Below are 23,220 nucleotides of genomic sequence, written 5' to 3' on the forward strand. Positions count from 1 at the left end.
CATGGCCAGCAGTCTGGAATGGCAGCATGAGGGTATCCTCAGTGGACAGTAAGAGGAGGGTTAAGTCATCTACCCCCTAAAGACAGGGTGAGAGTGGGAGAGGGCCCTTACAGCAGATGGGGCCCAGCCAGCCAGGAAGCGGAGGTGGGGCCCTGTGGGGGTGAGCTCTCACTTACCTCCTATATTTCTGAAGGAGGAGATAGGGTGGGGTTGGACCAGAGAGGGCAGAGGCAAGGGTCTGGATTCAGATCCAAAGGACAAGGGCAGCTGATGGGCCATGGGCTGGGAGAGGGGCTAGCAGCTGTTTTCTGGGTGGGACAGGCTCAAATACAGCTCTGTTCCCAGTAGGCAGAAGTGGAAAATTAGCATCAAGCTGGCATTACTGAGGGAGAGAAATCAGAGCCTTCCTTCTGGTGGGGGGAGTATTGAGGAATTCAGGAACAATGGAAACAGGGACAGGAAGATGATACTGCCCTTGGCTGGGCCCAAGTAGACTCAGGAACAGAGGGTGGGGTTAAATGGACTGGGCATCTCTTTGGCCTGGTCCAGGCTTAGTCCCTGTGAAGTGCCCACTTTTGGACCAGGAAGGGTAGGAGTCCCAATATTCACCTCTCTCTTATGGGGTGGATGAGGAGACCCCTACTGTTAGATGATCAAGGCCAAAGATCTTGGAAGGTTCTGATTTCACAAGTCAAGCCTCCTTGGTAGGCTTGTCACACCATCTGCCCCCACCATTTGGGGTTCCTAAAGTCAGGATCAACTTAGTTATGGGGTTAGCAAGTGTCCCTCTGTGTCTGGTTCTCCCCATCATGCCACCATCCAGGCAGGCAGAGCAGGTGTGGTGAGAATTTTTCCTAAGTAGACTGTGGGAGAGACCAAAGTTACCCCGACAAACAGCATTGTCTCCCAGGGTCATCAGACACACCCAAGATAGTACCTGGGCCCCACCACTAACAAGCTGTGTGATCCTGAGGCAAGTCATATCACCTCTCTGAGCCTCAGTTTCCCCATCTGTCAATTAGGAATAGAATAGTAACTACCACCTTGATTTGCAGTGAGAATTCCATGTAAGACACAAGCAAAGGTCCAGGCTCAGAGATAGTGCACATAGTATTGCGTTGCTTCTAAGTTACATTTTTTAGTATCAGAGTACGTTGTGTAGTTGATGGTTAGCTATTTGATATTGCCTTGAAAGAAGGACTCTCTCAGTACTTGGAATTTCACCATTAGAGATTCAGTCCTTGGACTCGATGGTCTTCTGGAGCCCTGGCTTAAAGGGCAAATAGGAATATCAGAATGGGGGCTAGAGCTAAAGGAAAAGAGAGACTCCTCCACTCTTTCTAGGGGGGTCTTCTGGCCCTGTCATTCTCAGGGCCTTGCCTTCTTACCCATCCCCTGCCCTTCTCTTTGTGCTTTCTGAAGAAGAGGGTATTTGTTTTCCCATTTGAAAATCCCTGGGCCTAGGAGGAGGATGGGGAGAAGGGTGGTATTAGCTCTGTGAAGGCAGATGGAACACCTGGACAGAAATCCAGGCGGGAGGTGGGGAGGAGCCGAGGAAAGCTGACCCAGCTCTCCTCACCAGGCCCAGGGAACCAGCTTCCAGGTGAGCTCACAGCAGTTCAGTGCCACGAAGCTTTATCATCCTAGCATGCCGATGTCTGGACGCCAGGTGAGACATTCCAACACTAATAGCTGCTTGAACCATCCCAAAAATGTGTCCTTTCCAGACCAGACTTCAGGCTGGTCCCAATGCCCTGTGACCAGGGCTAACAGCCTCAAACGTCACTGCACCCCAAATGGCTCGGAGTTCAGCAGCTGCAGCAGCCCTTTGGAACGGTCCGACAGCCCCGGCTCCCCTAGACTTCCAGTGAGAAGAATCTGCATGGGCCGACCCTACAACTCCAAGTTTGTAGAGACGAGCCACCTGGCGAACCGCCCCAAGGTGGCCAAAAAGCCCTCTTGCCATGACAGCCTCCACTGCCTGCTCTGCACAGATGGTCCCATTGACCACTCTAGTCCCACCTTCCTGGACCAACTCATCAGAGGCATCAACTACCTTGACAGATCCACCAACTGCCCCAAATCACTGAGCCTGCCAAGGCTCGCAGTCAGCTACCTAGAACAGGCTGCTAACTCACTCCACCTGGATCACCCGGACCACTCCTTCCCCCGCAGTTACTCCAGCCCCAGCATCAGCATGGATGCCTCTCACAACACCAGCACCTGCATGGTGCCATCCATCAAGGATGTCAATGTTTTGCAGTGTGTGGATAACTCCATCAACACAAGTTGCTCACGCCAACTTCACAGCCAGAACTTCATTCCAATGCTGCCACAGAGGCCTGGGATGAAGTTGCCTGAGCTCCCCTTGTTTGGCAACGGGATCTTTTCTTTAGGTCGCCTGCCCAAGTTCTGGGAAGCAATCCGCTCAGGTTGGAGTGCCCCTCGTGAGCCCATCTCCAAACCCTGTAGCTGGTGGTAACATTGACACCATCTATGAAATGAACACATGTCCATCAGTCTGCAGCTGTGCAAAATAAATTGTCTGTGGCAAAATGCTCCTTCCAAGGCTCCATTGAGGGGAAATGGCTACTTAGATTGGGGATCATAAAATTTGAGAACCTATGGGGTGGGCAGTTAAAGGTTAATGGGTGAATTGGGTGGGGTGATAGTAGGGAGTAGTGGAGACTGTGTCTGAGTGGAGAAAGAATACCAGTTCTAAACCCAGCTCTCAAACAGGTTGCCACTTTTTTAAGAAAAGCCAGGAATCTGAGTTTTGCAACAAATGTTAGCAACAAATTAAAAAATGTCATAATGCTCTGTGCGCTGAACAAAAATATTTGTTGGTGAATGTGAAGCCCACAGGTCTCAGTTTGGAATCCCTGGGTATTATCTTGCATGGATCACTGTTGAGGATCCTAGTGTCCCTTATCCATGGTTCCCCCATGTGAAGAAACAGACTGACTGTTTATACCCAATCCCCATCCAAACTCTTCTTCTTCCTGGATTATTGATTTTAGCACAGCCCCAAGTGAGGAGAAAGTAGAAGTAATGATGATGATGATAGAATAATCTGTAGAGCCCTTACTGTGTGGTGGACACTGTTCTGTTTTATACACATTCTTTGTTTGTTTTTTAAACATTTTAAAAATTGATTTTAGTCCTGGCCGGTTTGGCTCAGCAGTTAGAACATCGGCCTGTGGTCCAGAGAGACCCGGGTTTGGTTCCCACTAAGGGCATGTACCTCTGTTGCAGTTTGTCCCTGGTCCTGGTTGGGTCGTGCGGGTGGCAGCCACTCGATGTGTCCCTTTCACGTCAATGTTTCTCTCTCTCTTTCCCTCTCTCCCTCCCACTCTATCTGAACAAAAAATGGAAAAATGTCCTCGGGTGAGGATAAAAACAAACAAACAAAAAATTTATTTTAGAGAGAGGAAGGAAAGAGAGAAACATCTATGTGAGAGATATCAATCAGTTGCCTTTCAAAGGTGCCCTAACCAGGGATCAAACCCGTAACCCCGTATGTGCCCTAACCAGGAATTGAATCTGCCAACCTTTGGTGTATAGGATGATGCTCCAACAAATTGAGCCACACCAGCCAGGGTTACATATTTATTCTTTTAAAGATGTGCTTTCGACGATCAGGGCCTAGGGTGGATGTAGAGAAAACCCTACAATGGCCAGTGCGAGACGTGTTGGAACAGGCAACCCTGGACATCAGCAGGTGGAAGGATGATTCTTCTTGGGAAATCTCTGAAAATCATGGTTCTGTCCAACCCAGGTGAGGGCTGGAGGGTCAGAACAAGGTGGTCCCAGATTTCTAGCTGGGAATGTCTGAGAAAATGTTCCCTGGGCCACCGAAAGCTCCAAACCTTCAGACTCAACTGATTTGGGTGCTGAGAAATCAGGCCCTCCAAGGGCCCAGGTGTCCACCATTCGGCTGGTGAGGGACTCTGGAGACTGGAATTCCAATCTAGTATGCCACTCACCTGCCCCGAGATCTTAGGTACATCATTTCCCCTCTCTATGCCTCTGTTTCCCCTTCTGTTTTTTTTTTGGTACATGCCCCTAGCGGAAACCGAACCCGGGACTCTCTGGTCCGCAGGCCGACGCTCCAACTGCTGAGCCAAACCAGCCAGGGCTGTTTCCCCTTCTGTAACATGACTGGGTTAGATGTGATTATCTGTAAGGGCCCCCAGATTCTGATATTTCTGCATTTCTCCTTCTGGTCCCAAGCCAGGCCTAGAGCTTCCTGAGCTGAGAATTGAGAGTGCCCCCACTCCCATCCCCAAACTCAAGCCTCTTGTCATCTTCCCAAGCTGCTCAGGGGCCATTTCAGGCCTCAGGACCCATTTCTACGTGGCTCTGAACTTCAGGTCCAGCCAGACCCTTCCTGCTAGAGCTCTCCTCTCTCCTTGGAAATATGAAGGCCAATAGCACCTCAGAGTGTGAAATGGGGCTGCGCTTGAAATAATGCAGAACCTGGAGGTCTACAAGGTTCCATGGCTCTTGGAGGAGGTGGCCTGCTGTGGCCTAGCCCTGTGGCCGAGCAGAGAAGGCAGCAAGCCTGAGTACTCCTACCATGAGATTGCCACAGTGGTTCCAGGGTAGGAGGAAGGAAGGGAGCCCTGAACCCTCAGCCCATTGAATTCACCTCCACTTCTATTCCATCTCTGGGAGACGAGGGCGATCCTTTCTGGGTCCAAAGCTCAGCAGCTCCTTTCTCTGTCTCTGGTAACCCTTCCCTCCCCAGGAAGAAGATTTGGCCTTTATCTGATGGGTCCTCAGCCCTCCAGTGACCTATTTCCTAGGTGAACATTCACAGGAATATAGCTTGTTATAATCCATTTTAGCCCAGCTTAAGAGGTAGTTCAAGAGTATCCTGATTTCCAACCCAATCTGGCCACTCAAAGCCATCCCCTTCCTGCTTTAAGTCTATATTTGCACAGGAGTTGTCCCTGACTCTCCTGGAGATGCCTACCTCAAAAATGGTCCAATTTCACCTAATCATATTGTAAGACCCTTGCTTAGAACACTATTCTTTTTTTTTTTTTTTTTTAATGTTTTTATTGATTTTTCTAGAGAGAGAGATAGAAACATCAATGTGAGAGAGACACATCAATTGGCTGCTTCCTGCTCGCCCCCTACTGGGGATTGGGCCAGAAAACCCAGGCATGTGCCCTGACCAGGACTTGAACCATTGGATGGCACTCAATCCACTGAGCCACACTGGCTGGGCAGGACACTAGTCTTTTTTTAAAATCCTTACCCGAGGATAAATTTCTATTTATCTTCAGATAGAGTGGGAGAGAGAGAAAGGGGGAGAGAGAGAAACATCGACTGGTTGCCTCCCACACAACCCCAACCAGGGCTGGGGATGAACCGAAACTGAAGTACATGCCCTTGGCTAGAATTGAACCCGAGACTCACTGGTCTGAGGGCTGACACTCTACCACTGAGCCAAACTGGCCAGGGCCAGTACACTATTCTTGAGGTCTCCAGTATCTAGCCTAGTTCTGGCTCATAAAATGGGCTCAGTTGTTAAATTGATGTTGGTTAAAGGGCCTTCTGCCTAGTAGGTGCTCAAATGAAGTTTGACCATTGATTAGGGATTATACCGTACCCTAACAGGACAGGATCTCTGTGTTTGGCTCAACCATTTCAGAAAAAATACTCACTACTCACAAATCCCTTTCACCAATCACTGTCCAAGTCCAGAGAAAATAAGGCTTTTAGTTAGAGAAGGTCGTCTGTTTCATGTGGCCATGCGGAGGACACAGGAAGTCCCCATATTCACTGTTCAAACCATGCATCTGCAGGGATCCATGTAAACAGGAAGCAGCGTGGGGACTGCAGAACAATGTCACAGCCTGCTGGGCTGTCCACCTTGTGTATAGAAGTGGCCTAGGTGTCCCCGCAGCAAAGGGTGGCTGGGGAAAGTCCTTCACGCTTGCAGAAGTATGTCATCATTTATTACTCACCCATGCTGAGTGCCAGGCATGCAGCCAAGGCCTGAAACACAGGCTCGCAGCCCTCAGCTCTCTGTGAGGCTCGGTTTTGGTACTCCATTTTGCAGAAGGGGAAACTGAGGCTCAGAGAGAGAAAGTGACCTGCCCAAACACCTGCAGCTGAAAAGTAGCAGAGCTGGGATTCCAGGTCTCTGATCCTCAGCCAGTGCTTTTCTATCCAAATCCCTGTTTTATTTCCTTAGTATTTACTGAATGGATTTTAAAAGAAAGGGGTAAATCTTGGCCTCCAAAGTATGCAGTAAATTAGATAAAGCAAGGATGTAACCCCGGGGTTTGGGCTGCCTCCAACACCAGTCTTCTGAACAGGGCAGTGTTAACCTGGTACTTGCTCTTACAGGAAACAGTAAGCGAAAGGAGAAATTTCTTCAAAGGTCACCTGTTGTCCCTGCATCATTTGGTAATATTGGGTATAGGTGTGTGATATTAAAATTATTTTTGTATGTTAAAAAAAATCTGCCCTGGCCGGTTTGGCTCAGCGGTTAGAGCGTCGGCCTGCGGTCCGGAGAGACCCGGGTTCGGTTCCCGCTAAGGGTGCGTACCTCGGTTGCAGTTTGTCCCCAGCCCTGGTTGGGTCGTGTGGGTGGCAACCACTCGATGTGTCGCTTTCACGTCGATGTTTCTCTCTCTCTCTCTCTCCCTCTCACTCTATCTGAACAAAATATCGAAAAAATGTCCTCGGGTGAGGATAAAAAAAAAATCTGATGTGGCCCTGGCCGGTTTGGCTCAGAGGTAGAGCATCAGCCTGTGGACCAATGAGTTGTGGGTTCGATTCCGGTCAAGGGCACGTACCTTGGTTGCAGTTCATCCCTGGCCCTCCTTGGGGTCATGCGGGAGGCAACCAGTCGATGTTTCTCTGTCTCTTCCTTTTCCTCCCACTCTATCTGAAGATAAATAGAAAAATATCCTCAGGTGAGGATTAAAAAAAATCTGATGTGATCCTTTTCAAACAGATAATTTGATATCACTACTCTCAAGATCCTAGAAAATAAATAAAGCCTTTTGTATGACCAAGGTGTGAGACACACTCACCCTATTCCCGACCCTTTACTCCACCCCTAATCTTTTCTTATCCCGAACCTACCCTCTAGGCCTTAGCCCACCCCACCCCTCGCCTCATTCCTGAGGCCCTTTTTATTCCTTACTGTCTTCTCCCTCTACACATGACTGGTCCTGCTTGCTCTACACAAGAAACATAAAACTAGGAATGGTGACACCCTCCCCAACAACTGCATCCACACTGCCCTCTTTTACGTTGAAATCCCAGGAAAAGAGTGTGCCTGAGCTGGTAACACCATTTTTGGCAAATTTGCTTCACAGCTTCCTGGGCCCCTCCCAACAGGTCAGGAATTTCTTGTGAACAATTGAACAAAGCCGGGAACTCAGAGGAAGAAGGCACAGGACATTCCAAAAGGATTTCTCTCGAACTCCAAAAGACATGTGGGAACACTACAGAAAGCTTCATAGCCTAGCAAAGAACAGCATAAAAGGAATGGAAAATCTGCCCAGTAGGAAGGGCAGTGCAGCCTAGAGGAAGGAACAAGGGGCTGAGATCAGGTCAGGAGGTCTGTGTGGAAGGCCTGCCTCTGCCACTCGTGGTCACCTCTCAGGCCTCAGGTTTGTGATCCTTAAAAACGGAAGGAGCTGCAAAAGTGAACACATGGATGCCTACGTACCTGGTCATAGCAATGCTATATTAATCGCAATGACTTCGAAACAGCCGTCCATCAGTTCAATAGGGTTAAGGAACAACTTTGGGTCGATGCGGCACAACACCAAATAATTATTAGAAATACCATATGCAAACTCAATATGAGTGCTATTCAAAGCAGCTGGCCCGCAAATTGCTAACGTTACTATCCGCAATAAAGACCTGATACTAGAATGTAAATCTATGTGCTTCTTCCAAAATGGACCAAGTATTGCAAGAAAAAAAAAATGTCAGCTAAACTAAATAGAGTGCTTACTGATGCTGTTGGTTTCCACTCTAAGCAAGTTTCTTATCTCAGACTGGTACTAAACAGTCTGGGGACTGGCATGGATCCACAGCCATTTTTAAGTAGCCCTGGTCCTTACTGACACATAGAACTGTGTCGATGAAAAGAATGTTAAGTAGGAAAAACAAGACATGAAATCGTATGCATACATAGATCACATAAGGTAAAACTCACATGTGCATGGTGACAAAGGAAAATGAACATTTATGGGGCTCCAATTACAGGTCCTGCACAGACGTCTTCTATGGCTGAAGCTGGAGGGGAGCGGTGGGGGTGGGGAAGCATGAGTGACAAATTCAAATTATAGAAACCATTTACGGTCAGCTCAAGAGCTAGGCTCTGGGACAGTATGTGCAAAGTGTGTTATGAGAAACACAAGTCTTATGAAATGTTAAGAGGTTTTTCCATAAAAACAAGGGAGGTCCCTATCTCGAGCACGTTAAGGAATACTGCATGAGACAGAGCTGAATGGCGACTGCACCGGAGGTCTGCTCAGAAACTAGCCTGTGTTGGTGTCTCTTGAGATGGGCAAATTGTGGGAAAGAGTGCAGACTCCCAAACTTCTTGACCAGGGAACCCCTTTTCCAAGGAGCACCTCAGAGAGCAGGTGATCCATAAGACACAGTATGGGAACCCTGCCCCTGGGTCTGGGACTCACAACAGGAGCATAGCAAGAAGGTGATTGATGAGGGGTTTTGGGGAGATATCAGAAGGGATCACACTTCTGCTTGTGCAAAGTTGAGAACACCCCGGGGCGTGGGGCAGAACTGGGAATGGTTCTAGAGTCAGACAGTCGTGAACGTGGATCCTGTGTGAACTAGGCAGGCCACTTCATCTCCTGGGCCTCAGTTTCCTTGTCTGATAGAGGGAAGTAATACACTCACTCGTTTAATCCCAGGACTGTGGTAGTGATCATATGAGATTCAATGTTGATTCAAACGGTGAAGAGTTTGTCTTTGTCCCAGGTACAGACCAGAAGAGGGACATTTATGCCTTATGACATGCTTGAATCAACTTGGTCTTTCATTCAAGTAAAATTTTTCAAGTGCCAACTCCATGCCAGGCATTGTGCTCTTCACAGGGGATATAGTTAGGAACAAGTCAGAAACCAGATAGTTGTGCTCCCTGACTTTATTATGCCTCCTAATATTAAATGATCTTCCCAATTATTGCTATTGTCAAACATGTTAAGAGAGAGAAGCATGGGTAGGGGTGGGGGATTATAACAAGTATAGCAGAGGACATCATCTAGGCTGAGAGATTAGGGAAGCTCTCTATGGTGACATAAAGTTTGAGCTGGATTCTGAAAGAGAGTAGGGTGAAGGGAGGTGGGTGTTGGGTGGGAAAAAAGCACTCAAAGAGAAACAGCATGTGCAAAGAGCATCCTGGGGGAGGGATGTGGCTGGAGAAATGGGCAGGACTATTTCTTGCCAGGCCCTGCAGGGTCCTCTTCCTGTCCAAGGGAACTTTTACCACCTGCTTAGAACTATGTTCTCCCTCCTCTTCCTCTCTTCCTCCTCTTCTCATTATCATCTCCTTGTTTCCTTTCCTCCATCCCCATTCCCTCTCAATATCAATTTCCTATTCCACATTCTCACCTAATAACATATCCTTCCCATGCCAGCACCTGTTTTCCCACACAGGCATTGGACCTTTGTGCAAAATAGATGTTTACTTTCATTATTGAATAAATGCAGAGCTATAGCTAGCCCATACAGCTCCTTTGCTCATATTAGCAAAAGGTATCCCTTCTGGCCCTGGCCAGTTTGGCTCAGCGGTTGAGCGTCGGCCTGCATACCAGAGAGTCCCGGGTTTGGTTCCCACTAGGGGCATGTACCACACACACACACACACACACACACACACACACACACAGGTATCCCTTCTGACAGATATAGCCCCACAACAAGGCCCACTTGGCTGCATACCCTTGTTCAGTGAACAACCTGCTCAACTGTCCACTGCAGCTTTGCAGGTGAATGAATGAATGAAGAAATGAGTGAGAAGGTCTGAGGCTAGGGAGTGGAAGCCAGGAGAAGTTGAGTCCTGTCAATTTTGGAGCAGTATACAGGTGACCCACAAACTCTGGCTACTGGTTCCAGAAGGCCCCTGACTCCTGTTTGTCAGAAGCCAGTGTTTGGCTGCTCTTGCCTATCCAAACTCTTATAGCCTCTGCTTATCTAAGGAACCTTGAGTAAGACCTGAGTTATTTCTTTCCCAAGTAGTGTAAGGAGCACCGGGAGTTATGAGTAAGTACAATGCAATTATAGGCGCCTCCCAGGCTCAGCAAAGCCCAGAAGGCCTCCTCTGCTCCTCTTCTAAGCCATATGAGGAGAAAGCCAGGCCCTAAACAAAGCAACTTGAGAACATTTACTAAAGATATCAAGGACTGCAGAATAAAACAGAGCCAGCCAAATCTTTTAGTGGGGAGAGGATGCAGAATAAATAGGTAGATGACCAATTCTCAGGGGGGGTGGAGTTACTCTGGAAGACTTTCTAGACAGGCCATATTTTCCTGCTCTCTGCGTCAGCCCAGCTCTTTCCCGTCTCCAGTCAGCTTTACCATCTCTTTCCCAAGCCTCCTTTCGGAAGCAAGACTTATAGCTTGGGTTTAGTCTTGACCAAACATCTACAAAGGGTTCCTTGTTCCCCTTTTTCCTTTGCTCATGAGCAAATCATCCAAGAAGCCAAAGCTGGGACTTAAAGGGCCCGAGGTAGGGAACAGACACTGAGGCAGCTCACAGATGTGATTTGTCATGGATGTTGACCTCCATGGACAGGCAAGGCCTTGGAAAAACCCTGCCACCAGAGCTGGCCACCCGCCAACTCTGAAGTCAGCAGAGTTTTATAGCCTTCCTCATTAGACAGGGAGTTCTCAAGCACAAGGCTGTAGTCCTCCATCAGACTGGAGATCCTTGGGGTGAGAGTTGCATCTAGACTGAGGGCAACACACTGGGTGCAGAAGATGCTCCTCCATCAGACAGGAGCCACACCCCTCACCTGAGGGCAGAGTTGTATCTCTCTCTTCAGAATGGGAGCTCACCCAGAAACAGTAATAAGAGGAATAGCTACCACTTATTTAGTGATTACTATATGCCTGAAACTGTTCTTTTAAAAAGTATATTAATTCATTTTAATTCTATTAACACTATGAGGGAAGTTTTAGCATTATCCCCCTTTTCTAGATGATGAAACAGAGACACACCTAGAGGTTGAATAAATTGTTAAAGGCTGCGCAGTGCAGTGATAGAGGCAGGATTTTCCATTGGGCTGCAAACATGAAAATGAGGACAATATCCTTCCTTTTCCCTCCATCAGATTAGGGGGTTCACTGAGGGCCAAGATCTGGTGTCCCTTCATTGTCCACCCCTATCTCCCTGTCTGAATTCGAAACAGACCTTGCCCTGGCCACTGTGGCTCAGTTGGTTGGAGTGTTGTCCTGTGCACCAGAAGGTGGTGGGTTCATGGTCAGAGCACATGCCCAGGTTGCAGGTTTGGTCTCCGGTTGGTGCACATGGTAGGCAACCAATCGATGTTTCTCGCTCACCAATGTTTCTCTCTCTTTCTCACATCAATAAAATAAAATAATAAAATAAATAAAATGTAAAAGAAACAGACCTTATTTAATGCTGCTGTGCCTGGCATCTGGGTTGGACACAGGAAGTTGGCTGAACCACTATGGATGTATTTCTGCCCCTTACCAGCTCTGAGTTGGTCCCCCAGAAATATGTCCCACAGGGTGGAGAACCCCATCTTTTGGAGATGGGACACCTATCTGGATGGGGGTCAGGATGCTAGCATTTTCTCTATCCCCAGGTGCCCCAGAGTTCCTGGGAGATTGCAGGCTGCTACTACAGGGAACACACACTGGCCAGACCTGGTGCCACCTAGTTAGCTTGGCATTTCCTTCTGTCCACAGCTCACCTCACTCCTGGCTGCAAACCCAGCCATGAGTCTCTGGAACCTAGCAACTCTCGAGGAAACAATGGAAACTTCAGTTTTTATTCTCCTCCCTCTATCATTACTCAGAAGCTTTTCCTCTAAGCTACACGCACACCACTTTTCTCTCCACCCATCAGCCTGGGCTGTCTCGGAAATTTTCAGCAGGCAGAAAGGAGTCCTGAGTGTAGGCGGTGGGGTGGCCTGGTGGTGTGGCCATGTGTGCTGTCTGTGGGTCTCTGTCAGATGTGGATCATCAGGGACTGTGATTTACCACCCAAGCATCTGTGACTGGGGCTTTGGCAGCATCTGGGCCTGGGCCTGGATGTGCGAGCTGGTGTGTCTCTGGCACTGGGGCTGTGATTTATGTGAATCAAAAAGTTGGTCTGTGAATGATTTATGTGGAAAATGGCACGTGTCTGGGGCAGTTCAAGTCACTGTGGCTAGTGTGTGAGAAAATGTAACAAATAAAGGCCAATAGGCACCGGAGAAGATTGTTGGCCTCTGTGTGAACTGCAAGCGCCCGTGAGGAATTTGTGTGTGAAAATCTGTCCTTAATGCTTCATGTCTTGGGGTTCACATATGTGAGTCTGTGTGAAAATGTGAATATGAATGTGAGCCGCTGAGTGTGTAAGTTGTGCCCACTGTGTCGCCTGCAGAGGTGAACGTTTTGAAGAAAGTGTTCTTTTGAGTCTGTGAAGACTATTAGTGTGTCAAAGTTGGGTGCAAGAGTGAAACTGCGCCGAGTGTTCACGGGTGGCAGATGAAAGTGTTAGTACGTGAAAGTTGTGAGTGTGAAAGTGTCCTGTGAGCGGAAGTCGGTGTGAGTGCGTGTACACGTGCTCAGGTGCATGTGTAAGGAGTGCGTGTGTGAGCACGTGGAAATCGGGAGGGTCCTCGGAAGTTGCCCGCGAGGGGAGTCGCGTATGTGGAGTGTGGAAAGGTGTAAAGTGGTTTTAGGGGGCTGGCAGTCCGTGAGGGCGTGCAGAAGCGGCGTGCGATGGAGGGAGGGCCTCGGCCCCGTCCTAGTCTATACTCCAGGCCGGGTTTGGCGGGGAGCCGGGCTGGGCCGCGGCCCGCGCGGAGGGGGCTGGGGGCCCAGACAAAGGCCCAGTTGGCTGCGCTGCTGGCTCCGGCGAGCGGCGCCCGCGGTCCGGGGGCGGGACCTGGCGCCCCCGGAGGGGCGGCCCGGGGGCGTGGCCCGGCGCCGAGGGGCGGGGCGGGCGGCCACGGGGGCGGGGCGGGGCGGGCGGCGGGAGGGGTGGGGGTGGCGAGAGCGGGCCGCGCTGTCCGAGGGACTCCGCGGGCTGGCGAGCGGGCGGCTGCGGGCGGACGCCGAGTGTGCGAGTGAGCGGAGCGGGCCGGGCCATGGGGCGGCGGGCGGCGGGCGCGCTCCTGCTGGCGCTGCTGCTGCACGGGCTGCTGCTCGCGGTGAGTGTGCGGGGCGGACGGACCGGGGGCGCCCCGGGCCCTGCTCGCCGCGCCCGCCAACTTGGCGAGGGCGCCGAAGCTGCGCTGTTGGGACTCTGGTCCTGGACGGCGGCGCCCGTCAGGGACCCCGGGTCGGCACAGGCCGGCGCCACTCTCCGTCGCGGGGCTGTCCTGAGGGAAGCCCAGGGAACCCAGTGTGGGGCCGGGGGCGGGGCCTTCCCGCGTGGGAGCCCGTGGGTCGCCCAGCCACGTTGCCGAATCTCCAAGGCACTCTCGGCCTTCCATTCTTAGGGACCAGGCAGAAACTTCTGAGCAGGGTGGGAACGTGGATGGGCAAGGGAGGGCACCCCTTTCTGTGCCAACTTGGCAAAGGGGCTCTCAGGGGTGATGGAGACTCGATCAGTCTTCGCTGGAACTTGACCACGCGAATGCCCCCTCGGGGAGCTGGAACCAGGCAAGCACAAGTGAAGAGCCGTTCAGGACACGACTGAGACCGTGTGACACCGCCAGACTAGAGTCCTACCGCCCAGGACTTGCGTCAATCCCTGCTCGTCCCTGTGTAGCTGTGTGACCTGGAGCAACTAATTAAGCTCTCTGAGACCAGCCCAGATGCCCAGAGGGAGCTTAGAAAGCGAGGCCGCCACGGGCATAGCCGAAGGGTGGGTGGTAGGACTGGACGGAATGCTCAGGAAAGTGCGTGGTGCTAGGCCTGCTGTGTGGTGGGCATTCCGTGGACCTGCCTCCTCGGCTTTCCTCTCCCCAGGTCTTCAAGGTGCAGGGCAGGCCTGCCCCTACCGCCCAGCCCCTGCCCTGAGCTTGGAGGGGCCCCTGCAGAGAAAAGAGAATACTTGGCCAGGAGAGGCTGTGAGGACCTGAGTGAACTCCAGGAGGGTGGGGCAGGGTCAGCCAGCCGCGCTGGTGGTAGATGTGGGTGGGGGCACATCTGAGGAGCTGGGCCTGCTGTGGGGAGCCACAGAGGCACCCCCACCCTTTTTGAGGTGGTCCAGGGCAGTCCCTGCCCCTACCTCCATGCTATCAGAGCCAAGAGAGGGACTTTTTTAAAGCTGGCCAGTGTTTACCCAGTGACTGACTCCCTGTCCTTGCTGGCTCCCTCTCACCTCTGCCCTCCTGAGTCACTTGTTAACCCCCACTCCAGACCTGACCCTCACCTCTGGGGCCCCACCCACTTAGCACCTCTCCTACACCCCCCCTCCCCCAAATCTGGGCAGCTTCCTTAATCCTTTTTTCTCAGCCTCTCACCCCAACACATTCAGCAAGGCCCATCCTGTTGCTTCCCAGTCTTGATCTGAACTTGCAGCTCCTAACACTGATCTTCACTTTTCCAAAAAGTAGGCACCAACCCGGCACATGGGCTGTCTGCCTTTTTTGACCCTCCCGTAGCTTTGCCTCCAGATGAGGGGCTCCTGGATGCCTGGGTTCTACAGTGGCAGGAGTGAGGAGGGGGTGAGGAGCTGTTTGTGTGCTGGAGGAATTTCCATAGAAATTCCCAAATCCAGTCATCTCATTCACTTGTTCATTCAACACATCTTCATTGAGACGCATCCCCTGACAGCAGGTGTTCAGAGTTCATTCATTGTCATTGGGCAGATATTCGCTAAGCACCTACTGTGCACCAGTGCACTTGGATCCGGGCTAGGGGCTGGGGTTTATGGGTGAGCAAGATCAGGCCCTGTCTGTCCTTTCCCAGAACTGAGATCAGCAAATAGGCAGCTTCGATCCTGTGAGATTATAGAGTCTCCTCAGCAACCACATCAAGGTCTTTACTGTCCCACCCCAGGCTAATGGTGGGGGCCTGGAAAGAGCTTGGCCTCTGGAGGCTCACAGACTCAAGTTTGAATCCCAGCTCTGCCATTTTCCAGCTCTGTGATCTGGGGCAAGTTCCTCCCTCTGAGCCTTAGTTTTCAAATCTGTAAAATAGTGGTAAGAAGTTTGTGGTAAGTTTAAATGACATCAGGTTCCTAGCCAGTGCCCCAGCAAGCCTTGGGCTTCTTCGTGCCCACTTGCCCTTTATCTCTTCTGCCCTTCAGTTCAGATCCATAAGCCAGTAGTGAGTGGGTGAGGATAGGATATAGGAGGAGGATAAGATAGATGATCCTTAGGGAGCTCAAGACTTCGGGAGGGGCAGGAGACAGAGGAAATAGTGGTCTGTGATTAAGTGTGGGAGTAATTTCAGTGGAGGTGGGGAGGCTTGCTGGGGAAGGGGGGCCAGGTCTAGGTGATTCAGGGCCTGCCTTGGGCTGCTGACCCCTTTTCTTCCTGCTGGAGCCTTAGTCCTTCCTTTCTTGGGGCCCGCCCTGCCAGGAGATAGGAGTCTTGAGGAGGCCATGGTGATTACAGTGTTTTCCAAAGCTGAGGAGGGAAGTCACTGAGATACCTGTTTCCTGCCTCAACTGGGTTTCCTCACTGGGGAGGCTGTGAGCTGGCCGGAAATGGAGGAGCCTCCCCTTCCCTCAGGGGCAACGTTACCTCAGTCCTCCACTTGACATAACTGGCTGTTCTGCCCACCCCCTGCTGCCCCCCTTGCTCCAGACCTGCTGCTGGGAGGGGGTTGTGCCCTGGAGATTTCCATAGGGAGGGCTGCAGGTCAGTCCATAGAGGGAGGTGGAGGCTGGAAAGAACAGAGATGGACCCCTTCCCCCCATGCCCTAGGCCAAGCTCCCTGTGAATGGGGAGTCTTGGCCCCCACCAGGCTTGGCCCAGGCCTGTTCTCAGGCTGAGTGCAGGCAAGTTGGGATCTGTGGGTCTGAGGCCTGGCCTGGGTGGAAGGAGGGTGGCAGAAGGTGACTGAGTTTGGGGCTTGGAGTTTGGGGAGGGAGGTCTGCTGGGGTGCCAGGCCAGATGATGACAAAGTAATGTGGATAGTTCACATTTATTGAGTGCCCACTGTGCTAGGCACCAAGTTTCCCAAGAGATTCTCAGGTGTTCCCCTGCTCACGACCTCTCCGCACTGTCCATGTTGCTCACAGTCAGACCGAGCCCCTGATTTACTGTAGCCCACAAGGCCCTATGAGATCTGGCCTCTCCCGCTACCTCTCGAATTCCTCCTCCAGCCAACTTTCCCCTTGTTTGCTCAGTCCAGCTACACTGGTCTTTGTTTCTTGAACAAACTAAACACACTCCCTCCTTAGAGCCTTTGCATCTGCTGTTCCTTCTGCCTAGAACACTTGTCCCACAAATATCTGTGTGACCCTTCTGCCTCACTTCCTTCAGGCCCCAACGGTTCTGCTACTCTGCCTGACATTCGCTGTCCTCTACACCGATTCAGTTTTTTCTTGTCACCATCTGACATGTATTTGTGTGCTTGTTGCCCCTTCCACCCCATTTAAGCTTCACAAGAGCAGGACCTTCTTTCTGTGTTTTATATTTAGCACCTGCAGGTAGTAAGCGCACAGTAAATGTAGCCGTTGAATGCATTAAGGTATAGCTACTCGTACAGTCCACTTTCTCTAAGCAGAGGAAATGGAGGCACAGAGAGGTTACTTGCCCAGTGACTCCTACACATACGTGGCAGTACCACGAGCAAGCTTTGAAGCCAGCAGAGCCCCCCTCACTGCTCTACCTGCTTTCCCACTGGCTTGTAGCAGGCAGGGAGTGGATGCTGATGAAATGCGTCGCTCAGGTTAATAAAAGTAAGAACTCAGGTCCTAGGCAGTGCAGGGGCTACCTCGGGCAAAAATGGTGGGTCTGGCTTTGGAATAAGAGGCGCTGGGCATGAGTGTGCTGCAGGGTCCGTAGGGCCTGCCTGGGCTGGAACCTAGAAAGACTAAACTCTAGGGCAGTCGTTTGTGGGATTATCTGTTCATTTGTAGGTTTGTTAACTATTTTATATCCTCACTAAATATCCCCTGAGACCCTGTAGACAGTTGAATGAATCCAGAGGTTTTAAGACCAGAGTAGTCCAGGCTGGGCCCTCCCCTGTGTGGGAAGAGAGGGGGAAGAATGGCTAGCTGCCCTGCATGGAGCCCTCACTGGGCTCCCCTGGGGACTCAAGGTTTAGGGTGAGTGTACAGAGGTTTCAGGGCTGTCTGGCCTTGGGACGAGAATCTCAGAAGGGAGCTTGGGAAGGGCTGCCCAAAATGTGGAAAGATCTGGAATGATGATTCAGAGGCCACTTGGAAGCCAGACATGTGGGCTGTGGACCCTCTGACCATTTGGGTCATGTGGGAAGGATTCCCAGCCCTGGCCTGTTGGTCCCCTCCCCAGCCCAGCCCAGCTGTGAGGGGTCAGGCTGGAGGAGGACAGTGTGACCCCATCCCCTGGCAGCTTCCCAAAGACCTTGTTTGCCCATGGCACCCTCCTCCCAGGGCCCACCCTGGCCTTCCCCACATCTTGCTCCTGCCAGGAAGGGGGAGGTCAGGCTGAGGCTCCTGCTGGAATGTTGCCCCAACCCAGGCCTTGGCCTCTTTAGCCCTGCTGCACTCTCCTGCTCCCAGGGCCTGGCCGGGGCTTTGCTGGCTACCCCAGTGCCCAGAGCTAGCTGACTGAAACCCAGAAGTATGTGTGGAACTTGCTTCGCGGGGAGCCGCCAGCCTCACTGCCCAGCCTGGTGGCGTCAACCGTGTCAATAGTGGCCTTGAGAGGGGAGTGGCTCATGGCTGCTGGGGGTGGCTAGGCCAGGGGCACCATAATGAAAGCCCTGGGAACAAGGCAGCTCTTTGAGGCCAGGGAATGTGGGGACTTCAGGTCTCAGCCACCCCCAGAACTTACCCTCTGGCTTTTCCCTGGTGCCCACCCATGCCATGGTTGCAGGGACCTCAGAGCATCCCTAGAGGCATCTGTGGCATCCTTGAGATGTCCTTAGGACCAGCTCCCAGTTACCTGCCAGAGCCCTTTCCCTGAGGCACAGGAGGGTGCCCTTTTTCTCTGTTGCTCTGAATTTTAAGGGGGCATCTGGAGGACAGAGGCTTATAGTGTGCATTGAATGAATGAATGGACCCGTGATGTGACTATTCTGCAAACTGAATCCCCTACAGGTGTATGTAACAAATATCTATGGAGCGTCTTCTAACTACCTGACCTTTTTCTAGGTGCTGAAGTTACAGCCAAAAACAAAAAAAGTCACATTCCCTCCCCTCATATAACTTGCATTATAGCTAGTGCAGGAAGACAGACAATAAATATAAGAGCCAGAAAAAATAAAGTAGGGGAGAGGATAGAGAGTGATAAGGCGGTCAGGAAATCCTCTGATAAGATGACATTTAAGCAGACACGTCTGAAGGAAGTGAGGGTGCGAGCCCTGTAGATAGCTAGGGAAAGGGCACTCCAGGAAGAGGGAACAGCTAATGCGAAGGCCGGGAGGTATGCTTGGCGTGTTTGTGGAAAGCAAGGAGGCCCGTGTGGCTGGAACACCATGAGTGAGGGGGAGTGTGGTCAATGTGGCCAGAGGGTTGGCAAGGGGAGATCGGCAGAGCCTTGGTTATGGGGAGGACTTTGAATTTGCTTCTGAGTGAGATAAGAGATCACTCGAGTTGCTGTGTGGAGAAGAGGACATGGAAGGTCAAGGGCAAAAGCAAGGCAGCTGTGACTCAGGCCAGCGTAAGTGGAAGCTGCGCCAGGGTGATGGAGGTGGGAAGAAGTGGTTAAATCCGGAATATATTTTGAAGGTAGGGCTGACAGGGTTTACTAAGGGACTGGGTGTGGGTGGGACAGAAAAAGAGGAGTCAGGGACGTCTCTACAGCCTTAGGCTTGAGCATCCAGAAGGATGGAGCTGCTACTAACTGAAATGGGGAAACTCCAGGAGGTGCAGGCTTGGGAGGAAGATGGAGAATGGAGGTGATGAAGGGGGTGGGGGCAGTGTCAGCCCCTGCCCTGTTCCCCATCTTCAGTGAGAGGGTCTTGCTGAGTGTACATTTGTGGAGCTACAGACACTGAGCCCTTAGAATCCCACAGCCTGAGTTCATGGTTTATAGACATGTGTTTAATTGAAATTTACTGTCATCTACCTTCTGGAACAGAAGCTCCATGAGGGCGGGGACTTAGTTTTGTTTATTGCTCTTTGCCTCGTGCTAAGACATAGTAGGTAAACATTTATTGAGTGAATAAATTAAAGAGCTCGAGCAAGCCAACAGACCAAAAAGTCCTCAGCTCCTTGCTGAGGATTGGGAAGGGGCTGCTTCTGGCCCCTGAATGCAGAAGAGCTCTTCTTCCAAGCCGCTGCTCTGCTGAGACCTGGAACGTGTGGGGCAAGCTTGAGTGCCTGTTCTGCCATCTTCCATTTGTCTGCCCCTCTCCCTGGGCAGTGTGGTTGAGGGAAAGGTATAGGCTCAGAGGGTCCTGACTTCAAGTCTTGGCTCAGCCCCAACTGGCTGTGTGACTGTGGGTAAGTTGCTTCCTCTCTCTGAGCCTCAGGTCAGAAATGAGGATCATGATGCTTGTCTCCCAAGAGAATCTGAGACTAGGTGGATGTACCTGGCTCGGTGTCTGCAATGTGATGGGTGTCTGACAACGGTGGCTGCTCTATTAGTCTTGTTCCTGCACAGGGCAAGGCCAGAGTAGTGTATGACTCAGAGTTTCCAGTGCCCAGCATGGCACAGTTTCTTCTGATCAAGACTGCTGCCATCTGCCATCTGTTGACCCAGGCCCTGCTCTGGGCTTATTGAACCAATGACCAAGGAAAGAGATCATTCCTGCCCTTTCTACTTCTCTTCCGAAGTCTGAGAGCCGTGGATGTGGCTGCATCTGATCTGTCACTGCTCCCCTTCCCCCACTGAGCTGCAGCTGCAGGACAGAGTCCACCCTTCCAGCCTGATTGCTCCTTCCTGGAGGGGGAGAGGGAGGGGCCCACCCCAGGGTGTGGCCTGGGAAAGGCTGGGGCCTGTGGACCCGCTGTCCCCTTTCCAGATGTGTGCAGTTGGTGGGCCCTGAGCAACAAGAGGTGTGGCCTAGAGGCTCCCACGGGTGCAGAAAGGATGTTCATGGATCTTATGGGGAACAGCTGAGGGGGACTTCCTGGGACTCCATCCCTGTCCAATATTCCCTCAGGCCCGCACTGGAGGAGACAGGACCTTGCCCAGGGAGCCCCAGGAAAACCTGTAGCAGGTTCTCATTTTGGAGGATTGATGAGGCCTCATAGCTGTAAATCTGGCCCCAATGGGCTTTCAGAGAAATAGCAGGACTAAAGTCCATGGTGACCTCTCCCCCTACACTGTGCCTTGGACTTGGGCTGCTGCATGGATCAGGTCCAGATGTTTCATTTTTTAACATTTGGCATCTTTCCCCACCTTTTCCCTAGTCTCAGTTTGTGGGGATAGGGAGGCAGCCTGGGGCTGGGCAAGGGGAAGACTTCAGAAGTGGCCTCGGGTAACCTCACAGATGCTTCTCCTGGGGTGGGGCTGGGAATTCCCAGCTGCTTCTGGCCCCTTCCCAGCCTACCTCCAGGTCTGTGCTCCCACTTCTTCCTTTCCCGCCTCCCCATCTTGCCCCCAAGGAGCCAGCTCTGGCCCCATCTCCTGGTCCTGGCTTCCCCTCCTCACCCTAGCTGACTCATCCCTCTCTTTGTTTGGCGTTTCCAGTTTTCAAATAGTTGGGAACTGGGATCATGCCTCTTCTTGGATCCCTCAATGGGCTGGATGGATTGAAATTCTGGCCTCATAAATCCTAGCCCCAGTGGCCTCTATCAGTTAATAGCTCTTCTCTCCTTTTTTTTTTTTTTTTTTTTTTTTGTGGTATGTGTCCATAGCGGGAACCGAACCCAGGTCTGTGGTGCGCAGGCTGACGCTCATCCGCTGAGCCAAACTGGCAGGGCTGTTCTCTCTCTTCTTCCATTTGCCTTCCTGTGACCCTTGGGCCGGAGGAATAGAGACCAGGGTCTCCTCCCCAGTGACCTCAGCCAATGCCCAGTGAACATTCACGCCTTCTCTTGATTAAAACCACCACCCTCGCCCTGGCCAGTTTGGCTCAGCGGTTAGAGCGTCGGCCTGCGGTCCTGAGAGACCCGGGTTCGGTTCCCGCTAAGGGCACATACTTCGGTTGCAGTTTGTCCCCGGCCCTGGTTGGTCGTGCGGGTGGCAGCCACTCGATGTGTCCTTTCACGTAGATGTTTCTCTCTCTCTCCCTTCCTCTCTCTCCCTCCCACTCTATCTGTACAAAAAAAAAAAAAAAAATATCCTCAGGTGAGGATAAAAAAAAAAAAAAAAAAAAAACCACCACCCTCTCTTGAGCCAAGCCTTTGGAGGGGCTCTCTCTGGGCATTAACAAATATACTCCTCCCAGCAATCTTTTGAGGTTTGCACAATAATCTCCATTTTGTAGAGGGTGAAACTGAGGCACAGAGGGGGGAAATGGCTGGCCCAAGTCATCCATCTAATATGTGGCGCAGCTGGGAGTGGAGCCCAGGTTGTCTGACTCCAAAGTTGTCATCCCTTCCTGAGTGGGGTTAGCCTATTGAGTGCAGAGAGAGGACAATCTGGGAGGACTGGCACGGTCAGGACAGGCTGCCTGGAGGAGGTGGACTGGGCCAGCCTTGGCAGAGGCTACAGAAAGCTGCATTTTGGCCATGTGGACTTATCCAGCTCCTACTTCTTAGGCTTGGGTGCCTTTTGCCCCTGGGTCTCTATATCAGCTTAGTGGAAACATTTCCCCAGGGAGATGGATTTGGCTTTCCCTGCTATTGAGACCCTTGGGAACCTGGATCCTTCTCTTCAGGTCCCAGGCTTTCTGTAGATTTTGTTGTTGGGAGTCAGTGAATTTTTGCTGAGTGGGGCCTGCCCTGAGCCAGCCCTGAGCTAGCCCTGTGCCCACCTCTGTACTGGGGGTTTGGCTGGAATAGAAGGCACAGAAGCACATGACCCAGCTGGGGCGGAACCTACATACAAGCCCCAGACTGTGTCATTTGAACATCCCTGTGCAGTGGAGGAGTCAAGAATCCATCCATCCACTTATTTATTCACTTGTTCATTGCTTGAGGACCTACTGTGTGCTAGACTTTGTGCTAAGTGTTTTATCTACATTGTCAACTTTCTATGTAGTTGGCATTGTACCTTCGTTTCCTAGATGAGAAACAGCTCAGAGGAGGCCAGTGACTTGCCCAAGATCACTCAGCCAGGTGCAGAGGAAGGTGGGAGCTGAATTCAGCTCTACTTGTCCTAATGGAAGAAGTTAAGAGGCATGTTCTCTCCTTTCCAGAAGCTCTGGGTCTTGCAGAGGCAGGATTTGAACCATCAGTACCCACCACAAAAGTCCAGACAGTAGCAGATGGTCAAGGAAGGCAAAGATCAGCTTGGCATGAGTTATCTGAAGACTTTCTGGAGGAAGTGGGGCTTAGAGAACAAAGAGGATTTGGCTGGTGGAGGGCAGAGACATCCAGGAAAGTGATCAGAGAATCATCCCCATTGTCCCTAGATTTACATTGTTGTCTAGAGTGTGGGCAGGAAAGTCCTGTCCTGCTGCTGGAGTCATTAACACTGGGGAAAGAATGAGAGGAAGTCAACACATAGCTGAGGTAACATCCATCCCAGTCCTCTGCCCTGTACCTGGCCAGACCATGAGGCAAGAGGTCAAGGCCTGGGCCTCACTTTTCTACCCACAAAATGGGCTTCTTTCTTGCTCTTTGCCACATGCCAACTCAAAGAAAAGGGACCTTGAGTTCTTGGAGAATACTGCTAGCTTACTCTTAAGAGTTGGTGGTATTTTGTTCTTTGGGCTAGGGGTGGAAGCCACCTTGCAGAGCCTACCACCTTACCAATCCCACATCTTCCTTCATCACTGCAACTAGCCCACAAGTGCCAAGGCCTGGGCTGGGGAAACAGATGAAGGAGATGGCTCCCTGCTCCCTTAGACTTCCTTAAAGCCTTGCCTGTCCTCCCATGTG

The 23,220-nt window shown here is 51.5% G+C and overlaps 2 protein-coding genes across 2 annotated transcripts in view; both read left to right on the forward strand.

The window, feature by feature from the left end:
* The first annotated feature begins 1,654 nt into the window (after positions 1 to 1,654).
* Positions 1,655 to 2,482, forward strand: LOC118626037. Its single transcript, XM_036255234.1, has one exon. The coding sequence runs from the start codon at positions 1,655 to 1,657 to the stop codon at positions 2,480 to 2,482; it is 828 nt and encodes a 275-aa protein (XP_036111127.1).
* A 10,845-nt stretch (positions 2,483 to 13,327) lies between these two features.
* The window catches only part of HSPG2 (heparan sulfate proteoglycan 2), a 102,871-nt gene continuing 92,978 nt past the window's right edge, over positions 13,328 to 23,220 (forward strand). The window contains exon 1 of the mRNA XM_036256828.1: positions 13,328 to 13,390. Coding sequence (XP_036112721.1) covers positions 13,328 to 13,390 — 63 coding nt within the window. The remainder of the gene's footprint in view (positions 13,391 to 23,220) is intronic.

The sequence above is a fragment of the Molossus molossus genome, unplaced genomic scaffold (genome assembly GCF_014108415.1).
Source record: "Molossus molossus isolate mMolMol1 unplaced genomic scaffold, mMolMol1.p scaffold_m16_p_12, whole genome shotgun sequence".
NCBI classification, from domain to species: domain Eukaryota; kingdom Metazoa; phylum Chordata; class Mammalia; order Chiroptera; family Molossidae; genus Molossus; species Molossus molossus.

Bases quoted from the DNA above. Each gene is read 5' to 3' on its own strand.
- LOC118626037 (XM_036255234.1), top strand. From the start codon at position 1,655: ATGTCTGGACGCCAGGTGAGACATTCCAACACTAATAGCTGCTTGAAC.